The sequence below is a fragment of the Actinia tenebrosa genome, unplaced genomic scaffold (genome assembly GCF_029948245.1).
Source record: "Actinia tenebrosa isolate PJP-AT-01 unplaced genomic scaffold, QUT_ActTen_1.0 PGA_scaffold0__85_contigs__length_37466705, whole genome shotgun sequence".
Classification (NCBI taxonomy): domain Eukaryota; kingdom Metazoa; phylum Cnidaria; class Anthozoa; order Actiniaria; family Actiniidae; genus Actinia; species Actinia tenebrosa.
The window spans coordinates 18,167,616-18,187,868 of NW_028292569.1; the positions used below are offsets into that span (position 1 = coordinate 18,167,616).

The 20,253-nt window shown below is 38.1% G+C and overlaps 3 protein-coding genes across 3 annotated transcripts; 1 reads left to right on the plus strand and 2 right to left on the minus strand.

The window, feature by feature from the left end:
- Positions 1 to 5,822: 5,822 nt before the first annotated feature.
- LOC116299911 (succinate dehydrogenase [ubiquinone] cytochrome b small subunit A, mitochondrial) lies at positions 5,823 to 8,642 on the minus strand. Its single transcript, XM_031708628.2, has 5 exons — positions 8,570 to 8,642; positions 8,412 to 8,483; positions 8,208 to 8,261; positions 7,280 to 7,427; positions 5,823 to 6,748 (listed from the first exon to the last, which is right to left on the minus strand). Exons 1-5 carry the CDS (start codon positions 8,619 to 8,621, stop codon positions 6,580 to 6,582), a joined length of 495 nt encoding a protein of 164 aa, XP_031564488.1. The 5' UTR covers positions 8,622 to 8,642; the 3' UTR covers positions 5,823 to 6,579.
- Positions 8,643 to 9,682: 1,040 nt separating this feature from the next.
- LOC116299910 (testis-specific serine/threonine-protein kinase 3-like) lies at positions 9,683 to 19,502 on the minus strand. The gene is made up of 4 exons (XM_031708627.2): positions 19,222 to 19,502; positions 17,391 to 17,671; positions 11,363 to 11,542; positions 9,683 to 10,032 (listed from the first exon to the last, which is right to left on the minus strand). Exons 1-4 carry the CDS (start codon positions 19,500 to 19,502, stop codon positions 9,683 to 9,685), a joined length of 1,092 nt encoding a protein of 363 aa, XP_031564487.2.
- On the plus strand, positions 15,166 to 17,289 carry LOC148913627 (core alpha-(1,3)-fucosyltransferase-like). Its single transcript, XM_089026013.1, has one exon. It carries the CDS (start codon positions 15,264 to 15,266, stop codon positions 16,572 to 16,574), a length of 1,311 nt encoding a protein of 436 aa, XP_088882139.1. The 5' UTR covers positions 15,166 to 15,263; the 3' UTR covers positions 16,575 to 17,289.
- Positions 19,503 to 20,253: the final 751 nt, after the last annotated feature.

Sequence of the window (20,253 nt, forward strand, 5' to 3'; positions counted from 1 at the left end):
AATTTGAAATCTATATTACCATGAAGATCTCCTTTACTAGAATCCCCTTTGATGACGAGAATTAAAAATAGGATCATTAAGATATGCATTGCTTTCGAATACGGTCTCCAGAGCGGAACAATTTGAAAACGCCGGCTAGCCGTATTAGCGTGGATAGAGAACATTTCGTACCCGAAATTTTTCGAATACGAAAAGTCATGATTGTCATGGGAACATGGCGGGAAAGCTAAAAATTCACCGCGGGCTCAATTTCAGCTTCGATGCACATGCTCAGATGTGCAATGAACAATTGGCCTAAGGTGAAGAGGTCTATTGTATCATTTGGAAATTACCAGTAATATGAATATAAAAAGCAGGCCATTTACAATCAATTATCCCTTTAATTGAGTGAATACAATTAAAGTTAAGCACATAAAAGGCGCTAGCTAGGCATGGATCTCAATCACAACTGAGCACTCGACACCAAGCAGAGATAACAGAAGAGAATCAAGAAAGCAGCGAAAGAGAAAGAGTAAGCAAAAATATTTGTTACTTGCCTTGCCTTGCCTTGCCTTGCCTTGCCTTGACTTGATGTACAATTAATCAGTTGTTAATTCTTTTTTCACTCTATCTGGAAGAAACCAAGTTCCCACAATGCCCCAAGGCAGCTTCATTTGTCTTGCCATGTTTGTTGTACTGGCTTCAGTGATGAAAAGCCGGCGAATCATGAGTCAGATCTTCTTGAGGCTCAGCACCATTAAGGCATGGCTCTTTTGAGGAAGTGATGAAAAATCAGTTATTTATTCATATCTTTGACCGTTTAATATGAATCTTTCCCAAATTTGGCCCGTAGTAGTAATTCTTCAAGGCAAGCAATTACCGCATATCTGTTACCATGGAAACCAGGTCACGTGACCACAAGGCCGCCATCTTGGATTTTCTAAACAAATCGTTTGTAATCGTATTGAAACTACTTCAAAAGTCCTGAAAATCCATATTCCTTTTTATATTTGCAATAACTATATGGATCTAATTGAATATCTTGGAAATTATAATGTGGTTAAATGTAATTTAGGCTAAGTTAGACTCGAGGTCAATGACATCTCGCAGTAGCGTTGTCCGGACGCATACCGCTATCTCCGCTGTCAACGCATTTATTACCTCACGCGATCGTTGATCGACTCAGCTAGCAAGTTGTTTATAGCATGTCGCAATCTATTCTAGTCGATCTCTGTGGCCTGTATGAGATATGGATCATAGCTATCATTACGAAATTCGATAAGACGCTACACACGTGATCACGCTAGCTTAATGCCAACCACGCGAACCTTTATTCGCCATCGCTATCTATCGCTAGCACTTGCTATACGACGCTATTACGCTATTACGCTACAACACGAGTTTAATTTCCCGCCCGCCATCCCTACCACTGGTACAGGTAAGTAGAGGTAAGTATTCCATTGACTGATCGCGGTCAATGTGACAGGTGTTCGGTGGGTGGTGACAGGGTGACCATGGTTACCGCTAATTTGTGCCTGGCTCCGCCCATCCCACCGAATATGCACCTAACGCCAAGCTCATCATTAACGATGAGTTTAATTAAGTTTATTTTTTAGAATATTTTTAATTTTTTGGAAAAAATAGAAAATATTCTAAAAATTAGTATAGGAAATCGCACGATCTCGAGTACAATTTGGAAATTAATAGACACGAGTAATGTTTTGAAAGTTCTTGTAATTGCACGAGCCTTTAGGCGAGTACAAATAAAGAATTTTCAAAACATTACTCGTGTCTATTAATTCCAAATTGTACGAGAAGATCGTGCGATTTTTTGTTTATAGTTCACTCAACAAAATTTCAGTAGAAAAATGCGAAGCGACGCCGTTCATCTTTGTCTATTTGGCGGCCGATTTTCAGTCCATCGCGCAACTGAAATGCATAAAAAAGATTAGTTCTTACGGTTTTAAAATTTTATTTATATGTTTTTTAAGTACAAAATGATAGAAAATAATTGTTTTGACTGATTGTTTTGGCCGTGTTGCCATAGCGACTTAATTTGGTATTCCTACGGAGTACAATTAACGCTATAATTGTACTCCTCTCGACCAATCAGAGTCGAGTAATTTTATTGAGTGTACTATAAAACTTAAAATAATTTCCAAGATATCCAATTAGATCCATATAGGCATTGTAAATATGAATAGTAATCTGCATTTTCATGACTTTTAAAGATGTTTCGGTACGTTTTCAAACGGCTTGTTTAAAAATCCAAGATGGCGGACTTGTGGTCACGTGACTTAGTTTCCATGGTAACCAAGGCTCTAAGGTTCCTTCTTTTCACAAAAGACATTAACTTGCCAAGTTTGGGGAAGATTCGTAGAATACTGGCTATGATATAGCTAAACAGTTTTTCATCTGAGAGCCATGCCTTAATGATGCTGAGGGATTCCAGTCAAGAAAATCTTCAGGATGGTAATGTAGAATTACTTATCAACGCTTATAGTATATTGTTCTAATTCTTGCATAAAAAAGGAAAGAAAGTAAAGAGGACATTGCGCTCGAGCTAAAGAGAATCTGTTAGCATTTATGGAATTGCGCAAAGCAAATGCGAACGAGTGTAGAAATATTAATTAAATTAAGAAAAAACCCCATCACATGAAAGCTCACTGACACGAAAGCTATTAAGTTTATCGAGTTTGAGAATATTTGGTCAAATACTGATCGACTAGCAGGCTTTAGAAACATCGTAAAATCAGAGAACGTATGGTTTTTTGGCGGAGAAGCTGTCCTCAAACCCCATACATGCATTCTCTTATTTTCACAACTTTAGAAGCTTGCTACTTGCAATAGGTATTCAACCAAACACGCTCAAACTTGGTAATAGTACTAATATTACTAATATGATCTTTTTTTGTGTTGGACACCATTTCTTAATTCTTTCTTAATTAGATTAATTAGGGCCCAGTCCCTTTTCTCGATTTCGGTAAGGCTTATTACTGGGATACCTGTGACATCACAGTCGTAAAATGCTTTTCCTTTTTTTCTTTTTTTTTGTATTCTTTTTAATTCTTCTCGGCAAAATGACAAAGTTGCGAAATAGTTATCCAGGGGTCTTCAGGAACTTACCCAAGCGACCTTTGCGGGCATCTGCTATGGGACTCGCATCCATAGTCCAATCAATTATCATGTACCAGGGCGTAGCTAGCAGATCACGTGTCACAGGTTTATGTCTACGCATGCTCTATTTCGTTAATCGCCGTAATTCAAGACAGCCGAACTAGAAATATTCATTTATCAATTTCGTAAACAAGGATTTCGAGCCAAGAAGATAGCGATGATTTCGAAGCGATTATTCATCAGACAAAAACTGTTAACATTTGGTCAGCTACGATTTCAAGCTCACGCCCCCTCATCTGAGCCCATACAAATTATGTCTCAAAAACACGGTTTTTGGATCTTTTCTCAAGATAATAACTATCTAGGCAAAAAAACAGAAGTGGATTCAGTTAATTCAACTATTCACGGACTGTATTATATGGTTTAGATTGAATTCTATTGAAAAAAACCACCGTACTTTTTGAGTTGAATGTACGCTATGAGACTATTTTACAAGAGAAAATGCATGACATAACCGGGGTCAAGCTAGAAAATCGTCTCTCCTTGAAATAAAACAGAACCTGTCAAAAAAACAGAAGTGGATTTGAAAACCCCGGGCTTTCCTGAACATTTTGGTATATAATTCATTGGAATTTGTTAAAATTTAGAACCGTATTTTTGCTGATTTTATAAGCTCATACTGTCTGTTGGCCTACACATTCGCCTCTTATGGTTTCTTAGGTTCCGTAGCCTCGAAAACACGCTCACTACTAGTTAGCGAAAGAACAGAAGATTTACCGGTCATTTAGGATGTTTTGTCACGCAGTTTACTTGTGCTATATAACTTTACTTTTAAGAACAACATTTTGCTTTGGAAAGAGAGGAAAAAGACCGAAAAGAGCAAATATTCCAAATGTATGGGCAATTTTTTCCAATGAAAGCAAGCATTGCGAATGTGCATGCTTTTGAAACGGGGTTGCACAACTACGTAGGCCAAAATCCCGATCCCGGAACTGGAATTGGAGTTCCAGATTGAGTTATTCGATGACTTTGATGAGTATGGCACAAACGCTCTGCCTACAAACGGCTTTCAACACTGTGGTTCGAAATTTTGCAACTTATTTTTACTTCTCCTTTAGATTCTGATATAATACTAGTAAATCGTCCCCACCAAGGTCTAGTTTATCATTACTTCGAGACGCCACAACAAACATGTGAAATAGATGCCGACAAAAATCATGTCTTGCTACTGTGCATTGCTGATGGACTCAATTCCAAACGTCCACTTATTTATTACTGGGATACCTGTGATATGATAAAGCCTAATAATACCCTATGAATGGTCACCAAAGTCCTCTCTTTCTTGCAATGGAAATAGGACGGGAATGGCAATGGGATAAAGACACCCCCCTCCCCATCTGCCTTACTCCCTTGCGTACCCACACCCTTCACCACAGGTATCCCAGTCCACCCTTCCAACAGGGTCTTGTTAACAAGAAGTTTTGATCGAAGTTTTCTTTTGGTGATTAACGATTTTGAATCGATCACTTTTTTCTTTTCTTTTTTTTTACAGAAAAGCTCGGAATCCTTTGCTTTTGTTATTCTCCTAATTTTCATGTAGGAAAACTCTTGGTCAAGGCGCGCAGCTGTCCTGATGGAAAGGGCTATACAGGAGGTTGTATCCCATCAGGCCTTATCCCTGGATATTGTTGTTACTAATAATAAAAACACAGTAAACCCAATGGTATTTATCCAGCAGCATGTTATGGATGTTAAAATAATCTAACGCAAGAGTATGTAATACGAATAATAAAAGAATACTGAATAAAACTATCGAGGAATTACAAATGTTTCGTACTGAATTAACTTTGGGGGTGGCACATTATTTTAGCAGAAGATTGTTGTTCTAAATATTGTTATTAAACGCATGCCATTTAATCGTTTCTAGTTAAAGTTATTTATTCCATTTTTTGGCTTTCTTTGTTTGTTTGTTTGTTTTTTTTTGTTTTGTTTTTTTTTTTTTTTTGTTTTTTTTTTCCCCCTTATTCTTTCGGTGGATGTTAATAAATGAAAAATGTCAAAGTTCGAAAATAACTAAATCCAATTTTGACTTTTTTTGCCAAAGTTGAGTGCGCAATATACGTCATGGAAGTCATGCGCGCATGCGCAAGTTTTTCAAAATCGCGTCCCACATGGAAAGGATTGATTATTAGTTTTAAGGTATCAGAGATACAAGTGAATCATCGAGTTTGCTGGTCATAGCAAGGGGTTAATCATCTACGGTCTAGAGGCCGACTAACCTCTCCCTTAACCTTCGGCCGAGCTCCCTGATCAGTCTGTAAATCTTCGGATAGCGGTGTCGGGGCCTAAATCTCCGGCGTAGCCATAAATGCTTCGCGCTGCCATACGACGGTTCAGCACTTGATGTCTGGAAGTATGGTCCTAAATAAATTTTGCAACTGGTAAAAAAAATCATAGAAAAGTTTTTCATAAATAATTAGTAGACAAATTCTTTGTTTGCGTATGACGTCATAGTCGCCATCTTGGTTAAAAATTGTTTTTGGATTAATTTGTTATAACCAACATAGCCTGTGTCTTTTTTTATTTTATTCCCTTGGGAATGATTGAAAACCAGCAGGAGGTAGATCTCAGTATTCTCATTGTTTTCTTTTGTGCCTATTTGACTATTACATATTCAAGTATTAATTGTTTCACTGGTGTTGTAAAAGCACCAAGAAAACCAAACATTGAAGGTAAAATATTATATTTTTATAAATTATCTTTAGTTGTATTCACTACACCAAGTAATGGACCACACAAAACACCTAATAAAACTATAACAGAAAGACTCAGTGAAAACTGATGTGCCCAGAGATTGCAGTGGGGAGAAGGGAGAGGAAAAGTAGGTCTTCCTCCACAGGAATCCCAAAACACTCACCCTTACTGGACTCAGAGAGAAAAGTGGTACTGCTCGTAGTAGTCTAATTGGTAGAATAAAATTTTCTCCTTTAGGAAATAAAATTTCTTGTCATGGAAAAAAATCCACCGTTCCTGTCCTACAACATGGCTGTCGTCAACACCTTTTCTAACTATTTTCCAAGTGCGCTGAACTAGACGAACAAACATTTTAAATGCAATATTTGCACAACAAAGACAAAATAGTCAAATCAATATGGGTCGCCTGTGATTTCTATAACTTAAAATTTGGAAAAGAAATTAAGGAATAGACCCTATTGGTTTGGGTGTAATGTTTTCCCATTTCAGACCATGTGCCATTCCCTTGAGTTTCCCATGGGAAGACACATGTCGAATATGGATACAACTCAAGCAAAGAATCATACTCTCAAGAGATTGACACATGGTTTAAAAACTGGAAAACATTAGGCCCAAACCGAAAATGCCTCCTGATCTCAGACTGACTTTTCTCTTACAAATGTCAAAGAAAAAAGGTAAAGATTTTGAATATCAATATTTTTTACACATTATTTAACCAAACTAAAATATCTAAATGTTCCAGATCATCTTGACACCCTGACAGATGCCGACATCATTGATATTGAAATAGCAAAGCCCAACAAATTGTAAGACAGTGAGGACAAGCCATATTGCTTTGGCATACGTTGGTAACTTTGGTCCTTTGTTGACGTAATCTGCCAGTATTGCATGGATGCCCCTAAAAACACAATAGTTGTAATACTCCAGTTAAAAGTTCTCTGTTGCTCAGTGTTAGCCTTAATTTTGTGTAGAATATTAATGTGTTCCATTGGCATCCCCAGGGCTTAAAATAATGGCTGGACAACAGACAATGTCGTCTGGCCAGAACTGGGACTTGTCGGGTCAAATCTTTGCCTTGCCGCTCAATTTAAGCAGTAATGTTGAGCCAGAAATAAGGTATTTATCAAATTGAGCTGATTCTCGCAGTATACCAAGCAGCTTATGCAGCTGCAAATTAAAAGTGCACGAACAAGATTTGAACCCGTGCCCTGAAGATTCCGGTGCCATGCTCTAACCACTGAGCTACCATGTGTCTCATGAGACTTTAAAGACACAATAGGTGAGTTTATCAGCCCGATAGGAGGTATATATATATGTGTGTATGAGAATACATATGAAATATATATTTGTACAAGGTATGACCGAGCTAAAACTGATCCCATAGTTCAAGATGGCCACCGTTTCAATAAAAGGTTCTATTACTCCTTACCAGTGATTGTGTACAGGGATGCAGACAGCAAGACCCCAGTCAACAGCTGCACATGGATAGAAGATACCCGCAGGTATGAGAGCCAGGAGAGCTATGCTGAAACCTCTCTCCCATAACCAATGAGTCGGTGCATTAGCTGGAGCAATTTCTATGCAAGAAAGATTTGGGAGATGAGATTCTTTATAACGTTGACATGTCTAAAACATTGAACCAACAGAACTGATAGAACCACCAGTATTAAAACCTTCACTAATTTGAAGATTTTAGTGAGTTCAGATCATTATTTGCTATGAGATCACTTGCCTCTCATCACTACAACCCAGGTTCAAGTTCCACCGTGTTTGGTGTCATGTGTGATTCGAGTTGTTTCTTGGTTCTCTCATGTGCTTCAAGGGTTTTTCTTCAGGATCTCAGGTTTTCCTAACCTCCGCAAAAATCAAATTCTAAATTCCAATTTGATGATGGAATGAGGACCACAGGATTTTTAGCCACTGGCTATTAAGTGCTACCTTCTTAAAAACAAGGGAGTTTTTTATATTGATGATAGTGTGTGTATGGTTTTTATTCACAGCTTTATGACAACGATATCAAACCTAATTGTGCAATAAAAAATGGTTATGCAATGGTTTTGGTGGTATACCATGTGATATTCCATGGCAATCATGTTTTCATGTATATACACACAGTTTGTGTACAAGACAAGTGGGATATCGCATGGTATTGCTTTTCATGGTTTTCAACCATTCCCATGAGAATGAAATAACAAAAGACATGGCGGCCATGTTGGATGATATAACAAAAGAAACTAATGACGAATATTTTGTTAAATTCATCCAACATGGTGGCTGTGAAAACCATCAATACAACTATTTGAAATAATTGTATACCTAGTAAGGATTTATATTTGGGTTATACTAGGACTACGAACCTAAAGCAGTCTTGTTCTTGGACGATGAAGAGTGAATGGCTTTGGTCAGGAGAACTTTAACGAAAACATAAAAAAAATCAATAATCTTATAGAGATTAAGCTTATGAAAACATCTAACACGAATTAAAAGCGAAAAAGCAAAGTAGTGATTCAATAAAGTAACGAGTTGGCTGGACATGAGAAAGAGCACGTCTTCAAACTCACCATTTTGATTCTGAATCTTCGGCGAACAAGTGGCCGAACAGGACGCTAAAACTGGCCTGGCTGAGTTAAAAACTACAAATATAGGAGGAAGAATATAGCTCTTATATGTTTTGGTCGTAAAATTTTTATTTTTTATTTTTTAGCGGTGGTTTTCTTACCAAAACGTGTAGCTGTTCGACTGCAAAGTCGACTGCACAAAATGGCTGCCATCTTGTTCTCTTGGTAAATGCCCAGGACTGCGCGTTTTGGAAAAATGTAGGAAGCCCACATATTTGGGACCGGACTGTTCACTGTGTAAATCTCGTAATTGCCCTATTTCACTATGACGTCACTGCTTGTTAATGTGGGGGATATGATCGCCAAATCCAATAGAAAATTCAACAATATTTGTTCCTAGCGAAACAGTTTAATCTAAGATGGCCTGGTTTTCAGATATATACTAAGAAATATTCTGAGCGTCTGCTGGCTATCCTACTTCTCTTCGTGTATTCATACGGGTTTTAGAACAATTTTCGGTAAATTATCGTTGATTTGACCCCCTCCGACAACCATTATCCTTTGCGTTTAAACAATAAATTGTTTTGATGTGACGTCATAGTCAAATATATATAGGGCAATTGTGATGTTGTTTTTTTTAGATGCTTGACTTGTGTCATTGTTTTTGATGCATTTTGATGATTTTTTGGGGGGCGACGTATTCATTGCTAAGGCTCCCTAAATCAGACTGAAAACTTATACATATTTTTGCAAATTGCCATGGTAGAGTGCACGCACTAAAACCGTGAACATTAAATAGTACTAATTAGTACTATTTCATACAGAATCCTTTGTTTTCTATTGTTTAATTATCACTATTTAGTGCTAGAAATAAGTATTTGTTTCACGGATTTAGTGTGAGCACTCTACTATGTTGATAATCGTACATGTAAAGTTGCATGCGTGATAAACAAGAAAACCACGATTCAACTTTTAAATTTTTCTCATGATTTTGAGCACAAAGGTTGACAGCCTCTTTACTTCATTTAATTAAACACAGGAAACCCACGGAAGTTTATTTCCTCGCTTTATATAGCTTTTCTTCTTCTAGAGTATTGCCCCATCTAAGTGTTACGCGATGATTTTGGTACACTGAAACATCAATTTGTGGCCGTACAAACAGTTATTTGGTGTAAAAAATGCATGCCATTCCGCGCGCCGTATTCAAATGATAAATAAATGCAAGAATAATAAGTACTGCAACACTGAGAAGATCCTAGTGACAATTTAATTCTTCATTCTTCACTTTCTCCTTCGCTGTTATTTCCAACGCTAAACGAATGCGTGCTGTCTCTTTTGGTCTCCATGGATACTGTCCTTCTCCTCCTCTTCATCCAAGGGTGTCCCAGGACTTCCTCAAGAGTGATTCTAGTGGATATGTCCGCTGTCAGCATTTTCTTAATCAAATCTTTGACTTGCTCAGACAAACACGATGCCCGCGTAGGATAGGTGATATCACCAGCCAGGGTAAGTCGGAGAAGCTGTTTCCGATCGCGGTCGTCGAATGGGAACTGTCCCGTTACCATGGAAAAGAGGACCACACCCAAACTCCATACATCACTGCAGGTTGCATCGTATGGGATACCTGTATCAAGAGAACATGCAAAATGATGTCATTGTCGTTCTCAGAGCCTGTTGCGCAATAGACCAGTTTCGAATTCCAAATTACCGCTGTGTTCCTTGATTACAGACTCATTTACACAGGGTTAGCCTCGTATCAGTGTTTAAATATTCACAAATACCAACAGAAAAGTAAAGAATGCACAACTTCAACAATACAAACATTTTGAAACTCGACGGACCTGGACTGGAACACGTGAATATTCTGCACAAACTCGAGGCTAACCCTGTGCAAATGAGTCTATAATCAAGAAACACAGCGGTTATTTGGAACTCGAAAAGGGTCTATTACAAGTCGCTTACGGACAAAAGAGCGAGCTCGGGGAGCGGGAATAAAAGTGATGTCATTTAGTTTCGCGCCAACGAAAAAGGAACGGATGTGCTTAAGGTGTAATAGGCCTAGTATATAATATTTGATTTGGCTGTGTTTAATGTGTTTTTGAACGCGCGAACTTGAATAATGCGCTCACTTTACAGTATTGATGGATTCTACAGCCGCCATGTTGGATGAATTTAACAAAAGTTAGAATCGTCATTATTGATCCGGCATGACCGCCTAGCTTTTTGATAGTTTCATTGTCTTGAGAATGATTGAAAACTGGACAAAATACAAACAAAATTTTAATTTGCTTCAAACGGTTCGCCTTGATTTAATTTCCTTTCACCACGAGCGAGTTTGAATCCAGCGGACGCTACATGTGGATAGCCGCGTTGTACGTGTGAACATTGCTTGCGTTTGCGTTTGCGTTGCTCGTGTGAACCAGGCTTTAACACGAGGGTTTTTCTTTGGTTTCTGTGATTTTTCTCCCTCATTAAATCAATAATTAACATGACCATCAAAAATCCTCGATTCTGATTGGTTGGCTACTCGGCGACTTTCCCCAAATCACAGTGCAAAAAAGTGAAATCACAGTGCAAAAAAGTGAAATCACAGTGCAAAAAAGTGAAATCACAGTGCAAAAAAGTGAAATCACAGTGCAAAAAGTTGAAGTCACAGTGCAAAAAAAATCTTTTTAAATAAAAAGTAAAAAAGAAATCAAATCTATTTACATTTAAAATCAATGTCTTTTATTATCATTATTATTAGACTAGTAGTTTTTTGTTTTTTTTTTCTCGTGCAATTTGAAAAGTTCAGCACTCGTGAAGATTAAAAATTGAGAATGAAAATGCACTCGCCTCGGAAGACTCGTGCAATTTAACATCTTAATGTTTAAGCTTCATTCGTGCTGAATTTTTTTCAAATTGCACTCGAAGCCATTCGATTTCCTATACAAAAGCATCAAAACATCACTAACCTTGGAGTATTTCAGGCGCAGCATACGCATATGAACCACAGAAGGTACAACTTCTTGAGCGAGTTTGACAAGCTTCATTTTTCCCGCCAACATAGCGAGCAAAGCCAAAGTCTGATATGATTGGCTCGTTCTTGTTTGATAGCAGGATGTTCTCAAGCTTCAGATCCCTGTGCGCAATACCTTTATGGAAAAAAAAAAAGGAAAATAGCTTGTGTAGAGTAAGTAAGTTTTTTCATTACGGAAAAGCGCTTGCAGATCGATGCCTTTTGTATTTTATATAGGCCTTTTCTGAGATACACCGGAAGTGAGCGAACGCAAAGCATTATGGTCTAGATTAGGTACAAATACGATCAACATACCATCTTGAAGAGAACGTATAGTGAAAACACGGACGACAATATGCCTCGCTGTGCAGTTTTTGGCTGCAGTAATGATACAAGATACAAGGAAAAGTAAGATGTAATAATTTATAGTATTTTCTGAGAATTTTGGGAGAGGTATGTTGTTCATTATAAGCAATAAATCCGATAGAAACCAACTGACTTATCGTATTGTTAATTTCGATAGACATGCTACATGTAAAAGAGAATCTTGGCGATACATCAACCATCAAATTCCATGCATGTCCCAAAAGTCATGGTAAAAGAAGTGGGCCGATTTATTATACCGAAAAGGAATGTCTAAACTAACTGGTGTGCAGTTAATCACTTTGAGTATGGGAAATATCATTAGGAGTAGTATGAAATTGGCCTTTGGCTTAGTGAACAGCAGCATTTTAAACGAAGTCAGAATTTTGCCTTTTGATTTAGGTTTGTTACACTGTTGAGGCTTTGAAGTGCAGGCAATATTGCAACCCTGCTCAAGGGCGGATTCAGGGGGAGGGTCGGGGGGGTCGCGACCCCCCTGTCATTCCTGAGGTCAAATGGGCTTCCTATGGTAAAAATGCGACTGGGATTCCTTTGCCAACGAAATTTACCCCTGAGACCCCCCCTTCAAAAAACCCTGGATCCGCCCTTGCTGCCCTACCTCTCTTACAATAAGATTAAGAAATGCCTTGCAAAATCCTCTCAAACTGCAAAAATGAATAAATAAATAAAATAAATAATAGTAGTAGTAATAATAACAATACAAAGAATGTGTCTTTAAATTGTGCTATTAAATGACATCCCCTAATACCAATGGAAACTAAATTACCTATCATCTAAGATATTTTGCAGTAATATTGAGATACAAGTTATAGATTAGCTTTTCAATTATCTTATGGTGCATGAGGGTGATCCTGAAGGGGGATCCTAATCCCATTTCCCATGCCAAATTTTACCTAAATCCCAGCCTATGATTGCTCAAATCTCAATCCCATTTCCAGTTTTGATTGCTTTCTGTTATAAATGAATCCCATTCCCAGTACATAAAATCCCATTTCCCAACCCCCAAAAAAGGCAAATTCCCATTTGTACTCCTTATAGACACTCTGTATTGTATATACTTTTTCAAATACTGATATTTTTATTTTTAAAAAGACATCATCATTATAGCATTATATCATAATATCATAATATTATTATATCATTATAGCATACCCTGCAGGGCAAGCACAATATGCTGCTTCAATATGAAGTTCTACCCACACCATGTATGGATCTTAAGTCCTGGACATTGCCGGGTTTACCATAGATAAAGGACCATAATTTTAACTCTATGGGATAATTTAGAGCTTTCCTTTCCAAATGCAATGTAATGAGCAATCAGCCATATCTTTTAAGGACCTATTTCTCTGTTGTTTAAACCAAACGGATTGATCCTTAGTGATAGAGTTCTTATTCATAAGATTATTTACGTTTATCAATATACATAATCAGACATAATGACATCTAGACCTGTGGTACTGGAAAGATTGTTCAATTTCGACTGATTTGGAAGCCTGGAAGCTTGATAAGACCGTTTTCTAAGATTAAGAGATTTTCTTTGTCCTTGAAGATCAGCTTAAGTATTTTCAGGTTTCGGGCGGAGAGGGAAAGCCAGATTATTCGCTGCCCCGGCAAGTATCGTGAAATGGGATTCCTCGCTTTTGCAAGAAAGAACCAAGTTCATCATTTTTCACTTCAGAAAAGTCTTTAGTATTCACATCCATGGCCATTTAGCGTAAAACAGAAGCACGATTTAACACTTGCTGGCTGATTCGTGGAGAGCAAAGATTCGTTGCAAAACTTGGAACATTCACAGGTTTTTCCTATATTTTGTTTGTACCGAATCTAGACCATAATGCTTTGCGTTCGTACACTTCCGGTGTATCTCAGAAAAGGGCTATGGTGCAATCCCCATTAGTTATATATAAATCAAGTTACTCTCATCAAAAAACAAACAAACAAACAAACAAACAAACAAACAAGAATAAATAAAACAAGCAGAAGACAGACAAGAGAAAAAAGAATAACTTGATTTTTATAAGTAATGGTTTGCACCATATAAAATACAAAAGGCATCGAGCGAAAGCAATCACGAAGGAATGCACTGATAGTTGTCAGGAATATATTAGCATAAATTTATGAACCGGAAAAGAGACTGTAGAGTTCTTGCCTTGTGACTTCCCAACTTCAAGGGCCATTTTAAAAATATTAGAATGAATCAACCGACATGAGCTTTTATAGGTACAGATTATATATCTTTGAAAAGACGTAGCTAAATTTAAAAAACAATCGTTCGAGCCGTTTATGGGAAATCGTGGAAAACGCAAAACTTCGAAGATTTACTAAATCTTTACTTAAAAACGCTCTTCGAAAAAAAAAATCGTTTTCAAGACCAGCAAGGAAATAGTTGACCAAACTCACACAGTTTAAAAACAAGAGCAACAGCAACATTTTAGGATATTTTTGAATAATTTTATTCAATAGTAATTTTTTTATACCGAGTGCGCAAAAGCGATAAACAAAACTGAGAGTATGAAATGTTCGTGCGATTTTCTCCAAATCTAACATAAGAATTTCTTTAAATCCTTGATATTTTGTTTGCCATGAATTGTGGATTCTTAGGAGTTAACAATTTTTCTACAGCACATCTGAATCGCGCGCACTTTTATTTTTTCCACTTATCTATTGATTTTCTTGCGTTGAAGACTTTGATTTTGATAAAATATACATTAGTACAAACTTCAAACCAAGAGCAACAACTGGTATAAATTCTAAAATGATCCAGCAAACAGAACATTGTCAACGCGACGATTGAAAAAGTTCTGTTTGGTGGTCACGAAACTGTATCGAAACACCTTAATTTCATGACCTGTCTACATACTCAGTGACTATGAAATCTATTGTTGTAGCGTCGTTGTTGTAGCACGAACCTAAAAATATCAAATCAAGCGAAATATTTGGAATTTTTTAGAATGTCAACAAGCATAAGGAGAGCACTGAGGAAGATCAATCTTCGAAAAGTGCAACAAGTATCCACGAGTTCGCCAAATGGCGTTTAATTTCATGACCTGTCGACATACTCCGTGACCATGAAATCTATTGTTGTATGCGTACTTTCCTAGGTTGCAATAATCTATTTTCCTCTTTCGTTTTGGTTTAATATGTTTTGTTTTTGTTTTTGTTTTTTGTTTTTTGTTTTTTTCGAAAAAGTTGTTTAAAAATTTGGGGGGGCACGTGCCCCCCTTGCCCCCCCCCCCCCCCCCCCCCCCCCCCCCCTCGCTACGCTACTGGTGTATCTCACTCGAGTAGCAGCAGTCGATGCGTAGAGCTCAAAAATGGTGAGACGCATGAATAAGTATCATTTATAAGAATCTGATTCAACTGAAACTAGCTGATTCGAAGTCGACTTGTTCTGAGAATAAGGACAAGCAAATAGATACAAGTTAAACTCGATAAAGCAGAAAAACTACCTCCTTAATTATTTCCATTATACAATGAGTTTCCCTTTCAATAAGATATTTTTTGCTAGCACAATCATTCTGTCGTTCTTGATTCTGGCTGCAACTTATCTTCGTGTTCATCGGTCTCTTAGGACAGCAATGAAACAAGTACGAATGGAAAAAGTCGAAGAGAATAACGAAAAACAAGCAAGGTTGAACGAAACGATGATTTCAAAAACTTCGGGGCTTTTGGAGATAAAGAACACAGGAAAACAAGTGAAAATGACAGCAACAGTAGAGGGGAAAGCACATTTGAAACTACATCCGCAAAACAAGTCACAAGAGATGCAATATAAACTAGTTTTGATCTATACTCCATTGTTTGGAATTATGCCATGGCCACAATTCAAGAACACGTATGAGTTCACTCATTTTAGTGGCAAATCCTGCAAGGAATCAAGATGTAGACTGACATATGATAAAAAGGATCGGGCAAGAAGCGACGCGGTAATGTTTCATGGAACAGACTTACCAAGCGTAAATACAATGAAAGAGATGTCACGAAACAGAAGTTTGAATCAAAGATGGGTTTTCTTCATTCTTGAAAATCCTTACTATACTTTTATTAATACAAACATGTATAACGGTTTCTTCAACTGGACGATGACTTACCGAAGAGATTCGGATATTTTCGCACCTTATAGATATTACACACCATTGGATTCAACTGAGACGTCAATCAACAAGAAGCAAAGGAACTATGCTCAAGGCAAAGACAAGTTTATAGCGTGGATGGTTAGTAACTGTGGAAGTCTTAGAGACAAGGTAACAGCAAAACTCCTTAAGTATGTCAACGTTACGGTGTTTGGGCCGTGTGGGAAACATTTTAACCAAACTAATCGTTGCGATAGAAAACCATACAGTGGTTGTGGAAAGCTTTTAAAAAGATTCAAGTTTTATTTATCCTTTGAGAATAGGAACTGTATTGATTACGTCACTGAGAAATACTGGTACACTCCTTTTGGTCATGACATGGTCCCTATCGTATTAGGGCCTCTAAAGTACGATTCAAAAATTGCAATTCCAGGCTCGTACATCAATGTTATGGACTTCCCGTCCTTGAAAGATTTAGCGAGTTACTTGAAATACTTGGATAAGAACGATACAGCGTACAATGAGTATTTTCAATGGAAACTCAAGTATAAGTTTGGTGGAGATAGGAATCTTTGGAAATGCCAGGTGTGTGCTGATCTCCATAACCCAAATCTTCCCCCAAAAGTGTATGACGATTTGGGTGGTTACTGGGATAAACAGAAATCTTGTGAGAAGTATGAAGAAGAAGTCCGTAAACTATTACAAAGGTAGATTGCAGATCAGCAGTGATTTAGCATAAATTCTTGAATAAAGGAATCGAACTGAGAAATTGGCCATTTTTATAGAGTAAGAAGTACCCCTAATTTCACTGAAATTTGTATAAACTTTTCAAGATGCTGAGAACACAGTTAGCCCAAGGGCTCTGATTCCGTCAAACATGGAGTGGACATATTAAAGATAGGCGTTTTTTTTTTGGTATGCCATTAGTAATCCAGGAAAAGCGATTGTAAATAGTTAGTCACCGACAGTCACGTTATGTATTGCAAAGGATCTATCTCGGCCAGGTATGAAGAGTGAAAAGCGCGCGCTATACGACGGATAAATCTTATCCAGTGGATTAACGTATTGGATACCAGCATCGGCTTATCCACTGGATAAGGATTTATCCATCGGATAGCGCTATCCACCCTTTGTTCAACCGCGGGTCCTGCTGTCAGTTTAATTTTGGGAAAACACACATATAGATATATATTTTATAAGTAGTTTGTTTCGATTGGTCTTTTATAAGTAATTTAAACCTATAACTTATCTATATTTCTATATCTTCATATAATTTAAACCTTGTTCACTGAGATTATTATATTTTATTGACGGGTCTGTTGTAATCTTTCTGAAATCGTTTTAGCCGAGACTTTAAAAGATTTTGTAATCATAGTAAGTTGTTTTCGTTAGGTATAAATCCCTAACTTGAATTATTTTTTCTACGTACGCCAAAACGAAAAATAAATAATCAATTTTGTAACCAAACTCATACTTTGTTGTAACTGCATAAGCAATTTCGAAATTAAACTTAACATAAATGCGTACCTTTTTCATGACAATGCAGTATTCCCTTCACAACTTTTCTAAACATAATCCTCGCTTCATTTTCTGTTAGTTTTCCTCGTTCCTGCAACAGCTTTAACATATCACCGTTATGCGCGAGCTCCATAATGATGTAAAAGCGATGTTCAGATTCCATGACTTCAAGAAGACAGATGACATTCTCGTGGTCTACTTTCCTTAGAGCTTCAACTTCGCGTCGTAAAAACTTGTTAACACTTCGATCGGACAGATTCTGCTTATCGATGATCTTTATTGCTACATTCCTGTTATAATAAAAAGGATATAGGCAACACTGATTAACTCACTATGGAAATGAAGGGCTTTAGATTTGTGAAAAATAATTCTTCTAAGCTATAATATAATTATGTGGCTATTAGTACCAAATTCTCGCGAAAAAAGCTTGCTTAAAATTTAACTTTTATTTCTTTGTTGAAAAATTTTATACGCTTTACATGAGACTTGCTCATTTTAAGTTGCAGTTGTTCTCTTTACTACGCGTGCGCAAAATACGAGAGGCTCTTTTTAGAGCACTAGATCTCGTACTTAGAGCCTGCGTTTCTTCTGGCCTGCGGCGAAAAACGAGAAGAAAAACGGTAGAAGAGCGCATACGTTAAAAGACTTGCCAAAAAAAAAATTTTTTTTTTTTAACGACTTCTAATTCTTATTTTGATCGGAAGTAAACACAGAACCCTGTTTGAAAGCAGGTTTGAAAGCATGATTTTTATTGATTATGTTTAATTTCCGGAAAACGGCGCATGCGCCAAAAATGGGTTATGCCTGAGTCCTCGTTCTTTGCCGCAGGCTAAAAGAAACGCAGGCTCTGGGTACGAGTTTGTAGGGCTCTTAATTAAATAATATTGACGACAGCAAGTGGCTAGGCCACCTCAGTAGGGCGCACAGCAATTACTAACCGTTTATACTCGTCAAATCTCATCAATAAATGCCTAAGGATGTGTAAAGTGAGGGGCGAATCGCACGATGGACGACGCGACGAAAGAAGTATTAATATTTTTGAATGATGTGGTATGCAAAGAACAGCAAACTCTAATGCGCGCAAAAATCATATGCCTTCAAATATTGCGCACAAGCATAAGTAAAAATACGCAGAGAAATCTATGCGTAAAAACAGAGACTAAATTTGGTGTCTGTGCCTATGGTCCTCAAACGTCAAGGTTTGCAAGACTGTCACTGCGTGACTGCGCACGAAGTTAGCGACATCCCTTGAACTCACTTCCCCCAAAAAAGGTGCGATTACACGGAACAATTTTCTCTGCAACTTGTTGCAAGACTGTTTACACGCGCCTCGGTGCAATGAGACGCAATCGTTGCCAAAAGTAGAAACGAATTCTACTTTTAGAAACGATTGCTAAGGCCCCGTCCACACGTATACGGAAATTTTTTTATCCGCAAATTTGTTTTTGCGGATACGGGCCGGGTTGCGTCCACACGTGTCCGGAAATTTTTGTATCCGTATCCGCAAATTTTACGAAAATGGTCTCCAGAGTGGAAATTTTCGAATACGCTCCGAATACGCTGCGTGTGGACGCAAATATTTTCGCATCCGCAAAAAATAATTTGCGGATACAAAAATTTGCCTAAAACTTGCTTGCCTGCGACAATTTTTTAAAATTACGTCGTAGGCTACATGATGCAGTGCTCCATGGTACTTCGTCCCAACACCGTTGCGAAACAAATTGCTCCGTGTAAGCGGGCCTTAAATAAGATAGAATACTTGGACTAAGCAATGTCACGCGGTCACGCAACGACACACTATAAATAGGCTGACATGTCATAGCACCACTAGTTGTTTTACCTTCCAAGTCTGTTTGAATATGCCTCCCTTACCACGGCATAAGCACCTTCACCAATCCTTGATCCAACCTTGTAGCCTTGACGAATCAAATACGTCGCCACATCATCTCCTTCATGACTTGGAACCCTGCGCAAATCAAACGACGACTGATGAAGACCAAAGTTTATAAACGTCTCACCTCCATTAGAGATTGTGAACCCTAAAATATTTTTTCCGATTATAACGAGGTACACAAGAATACAAATAACCCAAATGGCGAAGGCGATAACCTCAAAAATCATAACATTGTTGACTCGGGTTTATCATGGGCTTGCGTCAGGATGGTTCGTGCGCAGGTCCATGTTAATGTTATGACGTCGTAATGACGTAATCATTATTACGTCATAATGTAATTAATGACGTAGTTGTTGTGATTACACCTCATGATCAATTTTGTCAGGTACAGAGAAAGAGAATGTCTAGGTTTTTACGAGTGAATGATAAAGTATACTAGATATCACGACCAAATGCATTTATATATTTTTTCATTCCTTTGTTTCTTCTTCTATCTCTTTCTATCTTTCTTTACCCTGCTCTTCCCTTTTTTGTTGCGATAGCCCTTCAATCATTCTAGTCTTTCGTGCATTGGGTCATACTTGTGGTTGTGGGGTGGCGGGAGGGGAGGGGGGGGGGGGGGGGGGGGGGGGGGGGGGGGGGGGGGGAGGGGAGGGGGGGAGGGAGGGGGGGCGGGGAGGAGGGGAGGGGAGGGGAGGTGGGGGGAGGGGAGGGATGGGGGGAGGGTAGTGGTGGGGTAGGCGGTGGGCGGGAGGCGGGGGAGGGGAGGGGGTGGGGGGGGAGGGGAGGAGGTGAGGCGTGGGGCAGGATCGGGATGCTTTTTCTCTTCTCTATTTCTTCTTCTCTTCTCTTCTCTTCTTCTTCTTTTCTTTCTTTTCTTTTCTTTTCTTTTCTTTTCTTTTCTTTCCTTTTCTTTTCTTTTCTTTTCTTTTCTTTCTGAACTTAATTTATGTGTGAGAATCGAAGGAGCAATAAAAT

Bases quoted from the DNA above. Each gene is read 5' to 3' on its own strand.
- LOC116299911 (XM_031708628.2), bottom strand. From the start codon at position 8,621: ATGGCAGCCATTTTGTGCAGTCGACTTTGCAGTCGAACAGCTACACGT. The intron at 7,428-8,207 runs GTTCGTAGTCCT...TTTCTTGCATAG, and splicing joins CAAGAACAAGACTGCTTTAG to AAATTGCTCCAGCTAATGCA. The intron at 6,749-7,279 runs GTAAGGAGTAAT...TTGTGTTTTTAG, and splicing joins ATCCCTGTACACAATCACTG to GGGCATCCATGCAATACTGG.
- LOC148913627 (XM_089026013.1), top strand. From the start codon at position 15,264: ATGAGTTTCCCTTTCAATAAGATATTTTTTGCTAGCACAATCATTCTG.
- LOC116299910 (XM_031708627.2), bottom strand. From the start codon at position 19,502: ATGATTTTTGAGGTTATCGCCTTCGCCATTTGGGTTATTTGTATTCTT. The intron at 11,543-17,390 runs GTACGCATTTAT...TTTTCCATAAAG, and splicing joins ACTGCATTGTCATGAAAAAG to GTATTGCGCACAGGGATCTG. The intron at 10,033-11,362 runs GTTAGTGATGTT...CTCTTGATACAG, and splicing joins TGCGCCTGAAATACTCCAAG to GTATCCCATACGATGCAACC.